This window comes from Ictidomys tridecemlineatus, chromosome 11 (assembly GCF_052094955.1).
Source record: "Ictidomys tridecemlineatus isolate mIctTri1 chromosome 11, mIctTri1.hap1, whole genome shotgun sequence".
Lineage (NCBI taxonomy): Eukaryota > Metazoa > Chordata > Mammalia > Rodentia > Sciuridae > Ictidomys > Ictidomys tridecemlineatus.
The window spans coordinates 13259298-13272934 of NC_135487.1; the positions used below are offsets into that span (position 1 = coordinate 13259298).

The 13637-nt window shown below is 56.4% G+C and overlaps 1 protein-coding gene across 6 annotated transcripts in view; it reads left to right on the forward strand.

The window, feature by feature from the left end:
* The window catches only part of Vwa5b1 (von Willebrand factor A domain containing 5B1), a 52574-nt gene that overhangs the window by 3693 nt on the left and 35244 nt on the right, over nt 1-13637 (forward strand). For all 6 annotated transcript variants that reach the window (XM_078025477.1, XM_078025478.1, XM_078025479.1 and 3 more), the window contains one exon: nt 12843-13007. In XM_078025477.1, coding sequence (XP_077881603.1) covers nt 12869-13007 — 139 coding nt within the window. In that variant the 5' untranslated portion in view covers nt 12843-12868. The remainder of the gene's footprint in view (nt 1-12842; nt 13008-13637) is intronic.

The following is a 13637-nucleotide window of genomic DNA, read 5'->3' on the forward strand; positions in this document are numbered from 1 at the left end:
CAGTGAAGGCTCCTGGGAGTCCTGGAGCAGGGGGGCCATCAGCACCCCAGGAAGACAAATCAGCGAGCCTGGGGAAGTTCAGCTCTTGCAATTTCCCTGGGGACTTGGGGGTCTAGAGGGACCCCAATCCCGTCTCCCATCTGAAAACCCTCTGCTAGAGCCTGGGCTATGAATGACAATACCAGGCTCTTCCCCACTTCCTAATGCCACCCTGGTACCACCAGCCAAGAGGCTCCTTACCTGGGACCACTGTGGAGCCAGTGACAGGCACAAGACCAGATCAGGTTCTGGAGCACATGGTCCCAGAAAAGCCTAGAATGGGGCCATGGCTAGGAGCAGCTGCAGGGCAGGAGTAGGTCCACCTGTTCACCCAGGTACGCATCCTTGCTCGGCCCCCGGGCAGGGGTCTGCCTAGTCCATGGCAGGGCCGCACAGATGGGAGGCGGGAGGCTTTTCAAGTAGCCCCCAGGACAGAAGAGCGTTAGTGAACTGGCCACCTATAAAGTGGTTCCTGTATAAATATCTGTTGGCTCAAGGCCAGTGCCAGTCCCGGTCCATCACTCACCAGGGATGTCCATTGCGCTCTCTGTGAACCCAAGTCAAAGAACTGCACGGTGGGACTGAAACCTTGTGAAAGTGGTGGGACTTAATGAGGCCACGCAAAGGGGACATTGGAGGGTTCCTTGGATCCCGCCCCATGTCTTAGCCGAATGAGCACCTGGCCGCCCATCAATGAAACAAGAGGAAACTGACTCCAGTGAGTTCGCGCTGGGCACTTCCGGCTCTAGGCCGTGATGGGGAAGTCTGAAATTAAAAGTCCGTGTTGCCAACATATCATTTTGTCCCCAAAAAATCATCCCCCGCACCCTTCACCCGGTCCATACTCCACTTGTTCTTCGTTCATTGAGAGTCTTTGCCCTCGATTATTAGTACAGTCTTATTCTGGTCCCCATATAAGATTCTATCTTCACGGTTCTAGTTTCATGTTTTAAAATAAATTCCCAATTGAGAGCTTTCCTTCCCCATTTCCTGTGAAACTGGTTCCCGTCCTGATCCTGGGGCTCTCCCTGGAGTGTCCTTTGTCCACTCTAGTTATTGGAGGGAGATGGTGGCAGACTTCCAAGCACTGAGGGTTGACCATTGGCAGTTCGTAAAGGAGCGAGTGAGGAGTGGCCCTGGAGACCTTCAGGTCCCTCGCCTCCGCGGTGCCTCCCTCACCTCAGGCCATTCGTCCATTTATTCAACATTTGACGAGCACCTGTCAATTCTCAGGTGCGCTCCTGAGCTCTGGGATGAAATTGTTGGCAAACTATCCACACTGGTCCCTGCCTCTGGGCAGCTTGTATTCTAGTGGACCACTGGCCAACCTCCCTTCGTCCACCTCTTGCTCTCCTCCCAGGATTGTAGCTCCTGCGGCCATCACCTTAGCTCAGGGAACCGAGCCTTCACGACTCCGGTAGCCAAGTTTGATTCTGCTGCGGTGACCATACAGCATCATTCCTGCCTGTGCTGCGTGTCCCAGCAGGTCACCCACGTCATCATGGAACCCCATCACTCTAGATCCAGGCCAACAGAGGCTCCTGGTGATGGTGGGCCTTGTCACTGGGACGTTTCCTGTCACCGTGGTGGCAAGAAACAGGACAAGGCCAAGAGCACCTGCTTTTAAAGCTTCCACCCATTTCAGTGGCTGAAGTAAGATACCCGTGAGGCTTTCAAGGGGACAGTGGCACGCAGCCCGCTGTGTGCTCAGAGGAGAATCTGGGAGATCTAGCCAACAGCGTGGTGATGGCACGCAGGCCTAATCGAGAGAGGACATCAGAGCCCTTATCAGAATATTAACAGGAAATAAGAGAGAGAAGAAGAGGTCATCTTGGGTTTGTCCCTGCCATGATGTCAGCCTCCAGCTCGGGCCACCAGGACTTGGTTCCAAGCAGCAAATTAGAATCCCTTGTGGCCGGCAGACTCGCTCTGCCTCTCCCAAGCCCCAGCTTAGCAAAGCAGCAGATTATTTTAACAGAGAAAGTTCTGGCCTAGGAGCTCCGATCCCCTCGCTTCACTTCCCCTCTGGGCCTCAACCTCCTGGTCCTGAAAATGGGGATGGCATTCTTTATCTGGCCCCAGCTCCTGAGCTCTGATTCATTCACGGGTGAAAGTGCCTCAGTCGTAAGTAGCTTTTCGCGAGGCCTGGGTGCTCCTGGTTCTTGCTTTGTGACGCAGTCGTGGACTTGAAAGCATTAATGGTCAGGGGCTCGGCCCCTCCCGTGGCTTTTAACCCAGTTGTTTTCAGTTCTTTGAACTGTTGACTGTGCAAAGAGACCATGTTTCCAAGACAGTCCTCACAAGCCTTCTGGGAGGCCTGGCCCGACCAGCTCGGTCCCCAGTCCACATCCTCCCCTCGGGACAGAGCCGCCCACGCCCCTGTAAGTCAGCCAGGCCCCCGCATTCATTATGTGGTGCTGTGTGGCAGGAGCCACAGCTGTGCCCGTGCCATTCGGCGCCGCAAAGTGGAGCTTGGCCTTAAGCCTAACTCTGCTGGGGCTCCAGGGCCTGAGCAGGTGGCCTCTGCAGCAGCCTCCCTCTCAGCCTACTTGTCCCTGCTTGCTTTAGCCTCTGAGAGGCCTTTTCTCCTGCTCATGTGAATAAGGGGTAGTGCTGCTAGGGCACCACGGTACATGCAGAGGCACCGGAACGACACTGCCAGCCTTCAATTCCCAGGACGTCTTTCTTAAATAAAATGAAAATAAAAGTTTTGCTTATATGGTCCCGAGGAGTCAGTGTGGTACCCACAGGAGCCGCTCAGCACCTGACTCCATGACAAAATCTGTCCAAAATATCGGGAGCCTCTCACTCCTAACGTGCTACCTCCTTGACCCCGATGGCGGAGGGCATTCGCATCCTGAAGGCAGCTGCTCTGGGGTCTCCCCTTTCTGATCAACCTCTGGCTGGCTCTGCACCAGCAGGGGGGCACTGCAACGCTTATCTGAGGTTTTCCTTCAGATAAGGTTTTCCGTGCGCCATGACACCCTCTTTGAGGGCCTTTGTGTGCCCACCATGTTTCAGTCACCTCTTTGTTGAGACCACTTCCCAGCGGGAGTTGCCCTCATGGGCTCATTCTGAGGGAGAGCACCCGTGGGATGGCCACCTCTGCTGGACGCTCCTACCACCGCACCCCTCTTGCAAGATACAATGGAAGGACAGGAAGCAGGAGATGCAGAACCCTGAGGGTCACGCCTCTAGCTCTAGGTGTACTGACCGAGTCTTGGCACCTGCACTGGCTGGAGGGAGCAGGCAGCAGATGACATGGTCTCAGCCCAGGTTCTGGGGCCAGACTGTTTGTATCCAAATCCTGCCTTTACCAACAGCTGGCTCTGTGGATGTGAGATTTTCCTAACCTCTCTGAGTCTTGGTTTTCTCCCCTATAAAGTGGGGATAATTGGTCCTAAATGGTCATAGCAGTAATTGAATGAGATAATGTTCCTAGCTCTTCAGAACAGCGCCCCTCGGAGGGTAGACGAGGTAGTCAACATGCAGCCCAGTTACCATGTGTGAGATGGGGAGCAACCCCGGGCTGCGTTCTCAGGGTGTGTCTCTTGCATACCCTTGGACCCTGGGCTGTTGGCTTGGGATGGTGCAGTAGGTTCATCCTCCAGGCTCACCACCTCTAGTCATTAGGAAAAGATGCCAAGGCCCCATGCACAGCTGGGGAATCACCCGCTCCCAGTCACTCATTGTGCATGTTGGGTGGCAAAGGGCTCTGGACAGGAATTAAGGTCCCCAGGCCTGCCAACTCTGCCACCCATTCTACGTGGACCCCAGATTGATGCTATAGCAGCACTACCCCTTATTCACATATAAACCTTGAGGGAACAACAGAGCCTGGAGTCTAACAGCTCCATATCTGAGTCCACTTGTGAGGTATCACACTAAGCCTCAGTTCCCCATCTGCAAAATGGGGGTATTAGTCATATATACTTCATAGGGCCGTCCTGGGGGCTGCCTGAACTAATTCATGAAGATTTAGGACAACAACTGGCATATAATAATTGCTTAACATATGTTAGCTGGTTTGAGGGTGGGGCTGTTTTGTAGCTGCCCTTGGGGCTTACACTCTCAGGGGTATTGGACAAAGACAAACACTAACCCAGCAACTCTATGCCCCACTCGCTGTGCCGTGTGCCAGGCCTGAGAGGCAGGGGCACTGCAATATGTGTGACAGCAGGGTCCCAATCTGGAGTCCACATAGAATGGGTGGCAGAGCTGGCAGGCCTGGGGACCTTAATTCCTGTCCAGAGCCCTTTGCCACCCACATGGCCTCTCTGTGCCATATGAAGGGACAGTATGTGTAGGGAACAGTCTCACAGCTTGGCACAAACAGATCTGAGGCCTAGAGGGAAGCTAAGGCAATGACCATATTCTTCTGCCAGCACCTGGGCTGGGGCCCTGGGGTGCCTGGGTGAAGATGTGAGGGCTGTGGGCAGCCACCGGCACTCTGGGGAAATGCCAAAACCCCAGTGTCCAGATACTGCCTCAGTGAGTGGGAGAGGAAGACAGGAGGGCACCCCAAAGAGATGGGACAACAACGCAGCAGCCAGTGGTCGCTGAGGACCAGACACAGGGCCCAGAGTCCCATGAGCAGCATCTCACCTGCAAGCTCCACAGTCACCTGTCAAAGAAGCCACCTTTTAACTGCCCATTACCCAGAGGGTGAAACCGAGCTTCAGGGGCGTTCCTAGCACTGGAAAAGGAAGAGAAATGCAGGTTGCAGGAGCAGAAATCAGCTCTCCAATCTGCCATTGCCCAACATGGGGGCCTTAGGCGAGGACACAGGGCAAGGGTCACTCTTCACTTCCCTAGGCACCCCCAGCGTGCGAGGTCAGCTCTAGCCACTATTCCAGAATGGCCTCTGCCCCATCACTCCGTGAGCTCCCACACAGGCAGGCAGGGACGGGCCAGAGATAGGGACCAGGCTGGAAGCCACAGGGGGACTCCATCAGTGCCCTTCAAGAGGCTGCAGGGGGTAGTGCTGCTCTAGCATCAATCTGGGGTCCACACAGAATGGGTGGCAGAGTTGGCTTGGGAGGGTGCATGGGTTCATCCTCCAGGCTCACCACCTCTGGTCATTAGGAAAAGATGCCAAGGCCCCACGCACAGCTGGGGAGTCACCAGCTGGGTTAGTGTTTGTCTTTGTCCCATACCCCTGAGAGGATAAGCCCCAAGAGCAGCTACAAAACAACCCCACCCTCAAACCAGCTAACATATATTAAGCAATTATTATATGCCAGTTATAGTCCTAAATCTGGCAGCTCAGCAGGTGAGGTCACCTTTAAACAGCCCCTGAAAAGGGGAAGTAAATGGAATTCACATTAAATGGAATCCCGTTTCCCATCAACCTGTGGGATCATTGCTGAGAGCCCTTCGTGAGCAGAGGCTCTGGAGCTGTAGTGTCAGGGTGCCCACAGGGGACAGCCATCCTTCCCGCTGCCGCCTGCACCCTTCATCTGCCCTCCCCAGTCTGTAACCCAGAAGCCCTGCCCAGGGCCCTCGTGTGTGGGCCTATTCCTTCCTCCTTAGCAGGCCCCCATGAAGCTCTTAACTAGGAACCTCCAAAACCAGGGGCAGCTGGGGCCTCGACTGGACGTCTGCACTGGCCAGACTCCAAGTCTCCCAAGCAGCGTGGGGACACTGAGCACTGAGCAGCCTGACCGTTCCTCCAGCCCCACCCCCACTACAGCCACCTGGGGAAGGAATCCTACAGGTCGGGGCTGAAATGGTGGGATCTCCCCACTCTTAGATTCTTTACATGAACCTAGAGCTAAAGCCTGTCCCCACCCCCTAACATGTTCCATGCCATTCATTTGTTTGCTCACTGATTAACTCAACATCTAGGGCACATGCCATCCCTTCCTTGTGGAGTGTAATGAGTCTGGGGAGGTGGAGCTGTAGAGGTGGGCAGGTGGGAAGCAGGACACAGGCCTGAGGGCAGGGGCCGTGTCCATCTCCCTCCCTATTTAGCCCAGGCCCTGCATGGTGTCTGGCACGGCACTGTCGGACCATCCAGACACATCTGCTCACTGCTTGCTCTCTGACACCTGAGTAATGAGGAATGTGACTCGGCTAGTGGGGGGACCGTCTATGCAATGCAGGACACTGAGAAGGTTTCACAGTGGTGGTGGCTTTTGAGCTGGACCTTGAAGCATGATGGGATTTCCCCCAGGGGAGAGCAGAGTTGCAGGGGGAGCCCTCCCTCCCTACAAAGCCAGCAGCCTCAGAGGAGGCGGTTTAGAGCAGGAGGTCTTGATGAGCGGAAACGTGGGGTGGGATAATCGGGTGGGGTGAAGGTCCAGTCATGCATTTGTAACCCTCTTTGGCTGGATGCAGGCCTGGGGTGGGCAGGTTTAGAGCAAGGAGACCAGAATGTGAGGACCCCAGGATTCTAGAAGTTTAGAACAATCAAACCAGATCCAGAGAAACCGCAACTCTGCTCTACTTCATTGGGAGCGTTGGTGTGAGTGTCTGGGTGGGGCCGGGGCTCCCAGTGGGGCTGTGAAATCATGGACTTCCTAGAGAGGTTGGAGATGGGGAGCAGGACAGGACCCCAGCCGGAGGTAAGTGGGTGCTCCACCTGCCCACGCCACAGAATTGCATGGTGGGCTCGCAGTCTCTGTCTCACCCACGCCTGGCTGGGCCCACTCGGCCAGGGCACCCCAAATCTTGGGAGCATGATCTGAAGAGATCTGGCCAGGATGAGCGGGGAGAGCCTTCCAAAATGACTTGCAGGTGGAGGGAGCAGAGTCTCCATGTTGCACCTGGGACATAGTAGAGTGGAGGTGCAGCTCTAAGACCAGAGCCAGAGTCCAAAGGGTCACTGAGGCCCACTCTTGGGCTCTGCAGACCTGGAGAAGCTGGATTTACTCAAGGCCCTCAGTGTGTAAAGAACACAGTGCAGCAGGAAAATGGGTCAACTACTCTGGAAGTGGCTAGAGTGGACCCTAACCCCAAGCAGAACTCCAGAGAATGGGACCTCGCCACCACCCCAAGCGAGTTTCTGCCTTTCCAGTCTCTGAAAAGCAAATGCCCCCTGGACACAACGCCCTTCTCTTTGGCCCCAAGAACCCTGACCCAGGCATCCCCACCCCTGTCACGATGGCTGCGGACAGGCAGGCCCAGGAGCCCTCCTCCTGCTCCTCCCACACGTCTTGCCTCCCTGTGCTCAGCGCGGGCTGTGGAGCAGCCTGGGAAGGGAAGGATGGGACTTTGGAGGTAGGGCGGGTTCCCATCTGGCGTGGCCACCGGACGGCCGTGTAACACTGGGTCTGACTTCCTGTAAAATGGGTAGGTGTGAGACCGGCCATGACCATCACAAGGGCCTGGCAGGGGCCCCTTTAGAGCTCCTCCTCTGAACAGAAGCCTACAGGGAGCTGGGACTTAGGCCAAGAGAGGCGTGACCAGCGCTCTCAGAACTCACAGCCCAGCCGGGAGGTACAAGTCACTGTAGACGGTGGTCACAGCCCTTCGAGATGTGGAACATGTAAACAAGAGCCCACAGCGTGGAAGCCTCAGGAGGGGGCATCTAGTGCGTGGGGGCACTAGGAGGGCTCCGTGGAGGAGGCAGCTGTGGAAGTGGCCCTGGCGCAACGAGCAGGACTTTGAAAGGCAGAGGAGGAGGCAATGCTCACCCCAGGAAAGGCCCCACGGTGGGAGAGAACCTGGCCTGTTCAGGGCGGGCCAAGATGGCCGGGGTGTTTGGAGGGAGCTGAACAGAGAAGGAGACTCGATGGGAGGACCTGGAAGGCCATGCTGAAGTTTGGCTCGACCTATTGGACAAAAGCAATGGAAGCCATTAAGTTCAGGGAGTTGGGGGTGGAGGAGTGTGTGTGTGTGTGTGTGTGTGTGTGTGTGCGCGCGCATGCGCGTGCATGCCTGTGTGGAGTGTGTGTGCCTAGTGACAGAGGACCAGAAAGAGAACAAATAGGCTGGAGGCTGAAGGACCGGTTAGGAGATGACAGGGACGTTCTACAGAAAGCAGTGGAGAAACGAGGAGGGAGTGAGCGGAACTTTCAACAGCAGAAGCTTCAAGGGTGAGGAAAAAGCTTCTTGCGGGGGGCAGCATGGCCCATGGTCAAGCACATGGACCCTGTGATCCTTCGTGCTTGGGTTCAACCCCCTGCCCCATCACTTACTGGCTTTGTGACTGGGGGCAAGTTCCCTTATCTCTGTGAGCCTTGGTGTTTTTATCTATAAAACAGGTAGAACAAGAGGGCCCGCCTCTGACCCATGATTCAAAATTGTATATGCTAAGGTGCTTGGGGTGGGGCCTCCTCCATGCAGCACACATTTATTGAGCATCTACTAAATGCCTGGCACTCTTCTGTGGGTAGCGGACATAATAGTGATCAAAGCAAAATAGAAGTCCTGCCCTCACGCAACTGTAATCAAGAAGGTTGGGGAGACCCGTTCAACAAGATGCACACACAAAATATGCCTAATGTGGGTGGCGACCAGTGGTGAGGGGAAAGGGGGATAGGAAATGCTGGGAGACTGCAGTTCAAGGGTGAGTGAGCGGTTGTGAGGTAGAGCAGCCACTGATAGGGCGTGAAGTCCAGGGCATGACAGGGGAAATGAAGCCAAGGGAACTGACGTCCGGGGACCAGGGGCAAATGCCCAGGGAGCAGATGTGCTGTTCCTGCAGCCAGAGGCACTAGGGGTCCCAGAAGGTGTGTCAGGGGGACAGAGGAGTAAGGATCTTAGCAGGAGCAGCAATTAGGACCAAGAAGGGCACTCGCCCAGCCCCAAGGGGTGACAGGAATCAGCAGCACTTCCTGGAGAAGGGAAGCAGGGACCCGGGCCAGGATGGAGAGTCTCAGACAGACACAGAGTCAGGGGGTCCACTGGCTATGGACAGAGCAGTGGTTGCAGGGGACATGGAGATTTGGCAAGACCATCAAGGCCAGGGGCCAGCACAGGGGCCCAGAGGGGCAGAGCATCCCCATGGACTTTACCCTCAGCAGTTCCTCTGACGAGTCCCTGGGCCTGATGGCCAGAGGACTTCTCTCCCTTCCCTGGACCAACCAATGGGAACCTCAGAAAGCACCACTTCACAGCGTCATCATCACCAACTCTTAGTGCCAGCATGATTCAGGGCCACTGGGATTTGCCAGTGAGAAAATCAGGCCCCGGTCCCAGCCCTGGCGGAGGGCAGGCAGATGAGAAGCAGCAGATATTGATATATCACATGCTGGCAATAGGTGTGATGGGAAAAAATGAAGGACGGGAAGGGGTAAGGGAGCAGGCCACGTGGACATCTGGGAAGAGCATTCCCAGCAGTGGGAACAGCCCGTGCAAATGACCTAAGGCAGAAGCATTAGAGAGGCGGCGTCACGGGGAGGGCAGCAGGAAAGCCACTCAGTAGGACCCCCAGGGACATGGAGAGCATCAGGGGGACTGAGCCATGGGGTCACATGACTGGATCCTTGCCTCCGGAGGATAGCTCTGTCTGCTCTCTTTGAAACAGACTGTAGGGGAACGTTGGGGTGGCAGCTGTGGAGGTGACAGGAAGAGGTCAGGTTCTGAACCTGCGGCTTTATTTGCTCTCTGTCTCTCACGTCGGTTTCTGTTCTCATACCTGCCTAATTCCCCACGGGGTCCCCGGCACCCAATGTCCTTTAGCGTCCTTGGGAGCAGTGCGCATTTATTCATTCATTCATTTCACCTTATGAATATGCCTAATATTCCCTTTATGAATATTTATAAATATAAATAACGTCTTGGCCAGAAGGACACGCCTGTCATTTGGGAGTCACCGTTTCTAGGCCATCAGAAACCGTGGGTATTTGACAGGGGCCCCGGGAACTCCCGCAGGCTGCGCAGCCCTCAGACCCAGATCAGCCCGCGGTTCACCAGAGAAGCATAGGCCAGTGCCCCGGGTCGTCCTGCTCTCTCTAGGGGCCTCAGAGAATATGGAACAGAAGCCAACCAGAGAGCCAAGACGCCCTTCTTAATAATGCTCCCTCCTGCTCTCTCCATTCCTCCCCAGGTCACTCTAAGGCCTGGATCTTAAGCCCCCCTTTCTCAGCTTCCTCAGCCCCCTCACCCAGCCCCGGCCCCCTTTCATCCCCCTTTGGTCTCCCTCACCCCTCCAGCTGTTTGCCATCCTAAAAGTCAGGGATCTGGGCACACAGGTTGCGTGGCAGACCGCAGGAGGAGGTGGGGAAGGTAACTACATGATGGCGCTGCTCCTGACACCAGGCACCTGTCACCGGACACGGCCCTAGGCCCAGGCTGTGTCTCTCAGTGGCCTGCAGATGTGTGGCTGGCCCCAGGGCAGCCCCTGGAGTATCCTGTGGTCTTGGAGACCCTGGTGGGGAAGGAACCGGAGGGGAGGACACTCCACATTATTGTTCTGGTCTCCCTCTCCCACAGGGGCAGCCCTGGGTTCTTCCAGGGGAGCATCCTCCAGCAGCACCTGTGTGTCCTTCACGCACCCCAAACTCACATCCAGAGCCCAACACATCTCTCGAGGCCTCGCTGTCCCCGTCTATGGGAGAATAACCCTTGGGAAGGTTTCATGGGGCTGGGGTGAGACGGTGTATGTACCTGGCGCATTTTCATTATTTAATTAACTCCAGCTGCCGTGACTATATCTTCCCCTACTCTCCAATTTCCTCTGTCGCTAGATTACAAACTCCCTGTGGTTGGGGCTCTGTCTTATCTTTGTACCTCCAGTGGCTAATTCTGGGCCTGTAATACAGTAGGCCCTTATCAATGCTGGAAGAACTGACGGCAAATATACACGAATGAGGCCCCCCAGGATTTAAAGCTTACTCCTGCCAAGAGCTTGGGACATTTTTAAAGCATGGGCAAGAAGAGAAATCCGGCCTTTGTGATCAGACATCTCTCATCCAAGCCCCACTCCCAGTGTGGGAGGAGTGGGTTAAGACCAGATGCCGCCCCCCCGGCAAGAACCCCTGAGGGACTGAAGCTTAAGTCCAAGTTCATTGCCCGTCTGGGATGCATTCCCCACTTGGCCTTCTGGTCAGCAGTGAACCCAGGCCAGGAGGAGGAGAGAGGGAGGGCGGGTGTCCAGGGCTGTGGCTCAGTCAGGAAATGAACTCCGCCATCCTGGTCTGCAGTCGAGGTGCTCTGGTCTCCAGGACAGGAAACTCCTGAGAAGAGACACCGGGGATCCAGCGGCTCCCTCCTGGCTCTCCATCTTCCTCCAGATATCAGCCAGCCTGCCAGGAGATAAGCAGAGCTGAGAGCTGTCTGGGCTGGAGCCACAGGGAGAAAGAACACAGTTAAAAAGACACTGCTGGGCTGGTGGGGGTTGGGGGGCACCTCCGGATTTGTGCAGGGACCCAAAGAGGACCTAGAGAAAGGGTAAACAGGGCTCACTGATCAGCCTGGCAATTAGATGGTAGCAGGCCACCAGCCCACGGGAACTCGCACACCAGAGAGAGAACTTGACCTTCATCTTGCCTTCCAGGAGGCCCTTTGTGCGACTTTGATTCATACTCTCACCCCTCAAAGGCCTGTGGATCCTGGGGCGGGCTCTGGAGTCCAGGAGACCATTGGTGCACTGGCCTGAGGAGCGCTCTGAAGGCCTTCACATGGGCCATATGAAAGCCACCCGCTCCTTCACTCATTCAGGAGGATCCAAGTAGAAGCAAAACCAGATGGGACCCATGCCCACCTGTGTACCCCGTGCGCTGTGAAGGCGGTGACAAACGACAACCAAATAACCTCACGGAAAAAAAAAAAAAAAAACGGAACATAAGAAATTGGTGGAAATATACGGCAGGAGAGAAAACTGCCCCTGGGAGAGGGACGCCCAAGGATGCTGGGCACAGGGGTCTCGCCTTCCTGCAGAGGGGACCCCGATCACACTGGAGAATGAGGAGGTTACTAGAGAAAAGTCAGGTGTGGGGAGCCCTCCAGGAAGTAGCAAGCACAGAGCTGGAGAGAGCAGGAATGGAAGCTGTCAAGGCCCACCCAGCACTGGAAACAAGGTTGTGCTGGCCAAGGAGGCAGGCAGGGGTGAGCACGCCAGGCCTGGGCCACCAAGAGGGTCTCCATCTGTTTGAAGAGTTGTGGGTTCCATCGGTGGGCAAAGAGGGTGGTGGTCATGCATCCACGATGTGTATGGGAATGTTCCCTCTGGACACTGGGTGGGGAGTGGACTCCAGAGGCAGGGAGCGGATTCAAGAGGCCAGTAGGAGCTGCAGTCTAGGCAGAAATGGTGTTAGCTTGGGACCAGGGTGCTGGTGACGAGAAGAAAAGGTATTGACCAAAGAAGGGCATCTCCAGAGAGAAATCACAGGCCCTGGTGATGGGTTTGGGGGTGATGCCCCACAGGCCTCCCAGGATTTTGGCCTGTGCTCCTGGAGGGCCAGAGGCTGCCTTCATTTGGGCGTCTTTGGGAGCACTCCTTCCGCCCCGACCCCAGCCTAGCTGTCACCTGTTGTGGGCAGCTCCAGTGCAGTCGAGGAGCGGGGACTTGGTGGCATTTTGCAGAGGAAAATCTGAGGCTCAGGGTCATGGGATTCACAAAGGGATGAGGTGGGGCTCCCACCCCAGCACAGTCACGGGGTGCTCCAGGTTGGACAGAAGCTCTTTAGGCTGACTCTGAAAGAATCCTAGCGGGCCTCACTTCTCCACCTGTGAAACACAAGGGAGGAGAATGGCCACTCCTCCCAGGGGCCATGTACTTACCCCGGGGCTCACTCCTGGGAGGCCTTGGGGGGAAGGAGAGGCGCTCTGAGTACCCGGGAGTCTGAGACAGGAACGAACACAGGGTTGGGGAGGGTGGGGCCTCTCCCATCTCCTGCCTCTCCTGTCTCCTGCAGGCCCTGGAGGCTGAGTAGCTGGCGGGATGCCTGGCCTGCTGAACCGCCTAACGGGGGCAGCCCTGCCCCTCACCGCGTCTGATGTCACCTCCTTCGTCAGTGGTTACGCCCTGGGCCTGACCGCCTCCCTCACCTATGGCAACCTGGAAACTCAGCCCTTCCAGGGTAAGAACTCCCACTGGGGTGTCCCCGGGGCCACACCCCCCTCCAGGTTGAGTCCCTGTCCTGACATTAACTAGATGATTGACATGGGGTGCATCAGGCGACCTCCCTGAGTCTCAGTTTCCTTGTCGCATGCAGCCTTTCCAGTTCTGCTCTGCGGGCCTCAAGGCTGGTCAACAGAGGGTCCGGATTTGAGCTGAGGAGGTTTAGGCTCAGCCCCCGACAATTGTCCTGGTGCTCCTTGTGTCCCTCAAGGCACGCTCCCTGCACCTGCTCCAGGGAACCTCCCCCAGGAAGAGTCAGGATTCGGCCCAAGCCAGGAGCCTAGTTCTAGGCATGGCTCTGGGTCCTAGGACCTCGGGGAAGCTGCGGTCCCTCTCCCGCTCAGCATGCTCCTCTCTGCCTGTCCAGGCGCCAGGGCTTGTGGGAGGGGAATCAGCAGCGTGGCCAGTCAGGGTGTGGACAGACGCTGGCGGGTCAGAGTTCTTTGGAAATCACACGCCTCTCCCTCTGTGGAGGAAGGGCGTTGCGAGGGCTGGCCAGGAGGCTGACTGTGGCCAGGAGTCCCTCCTTAGTCATGGTGACGGAGCCTCCCAACCACAAACCGAGCTCCGGCCCCCACCGAGGTTCTGG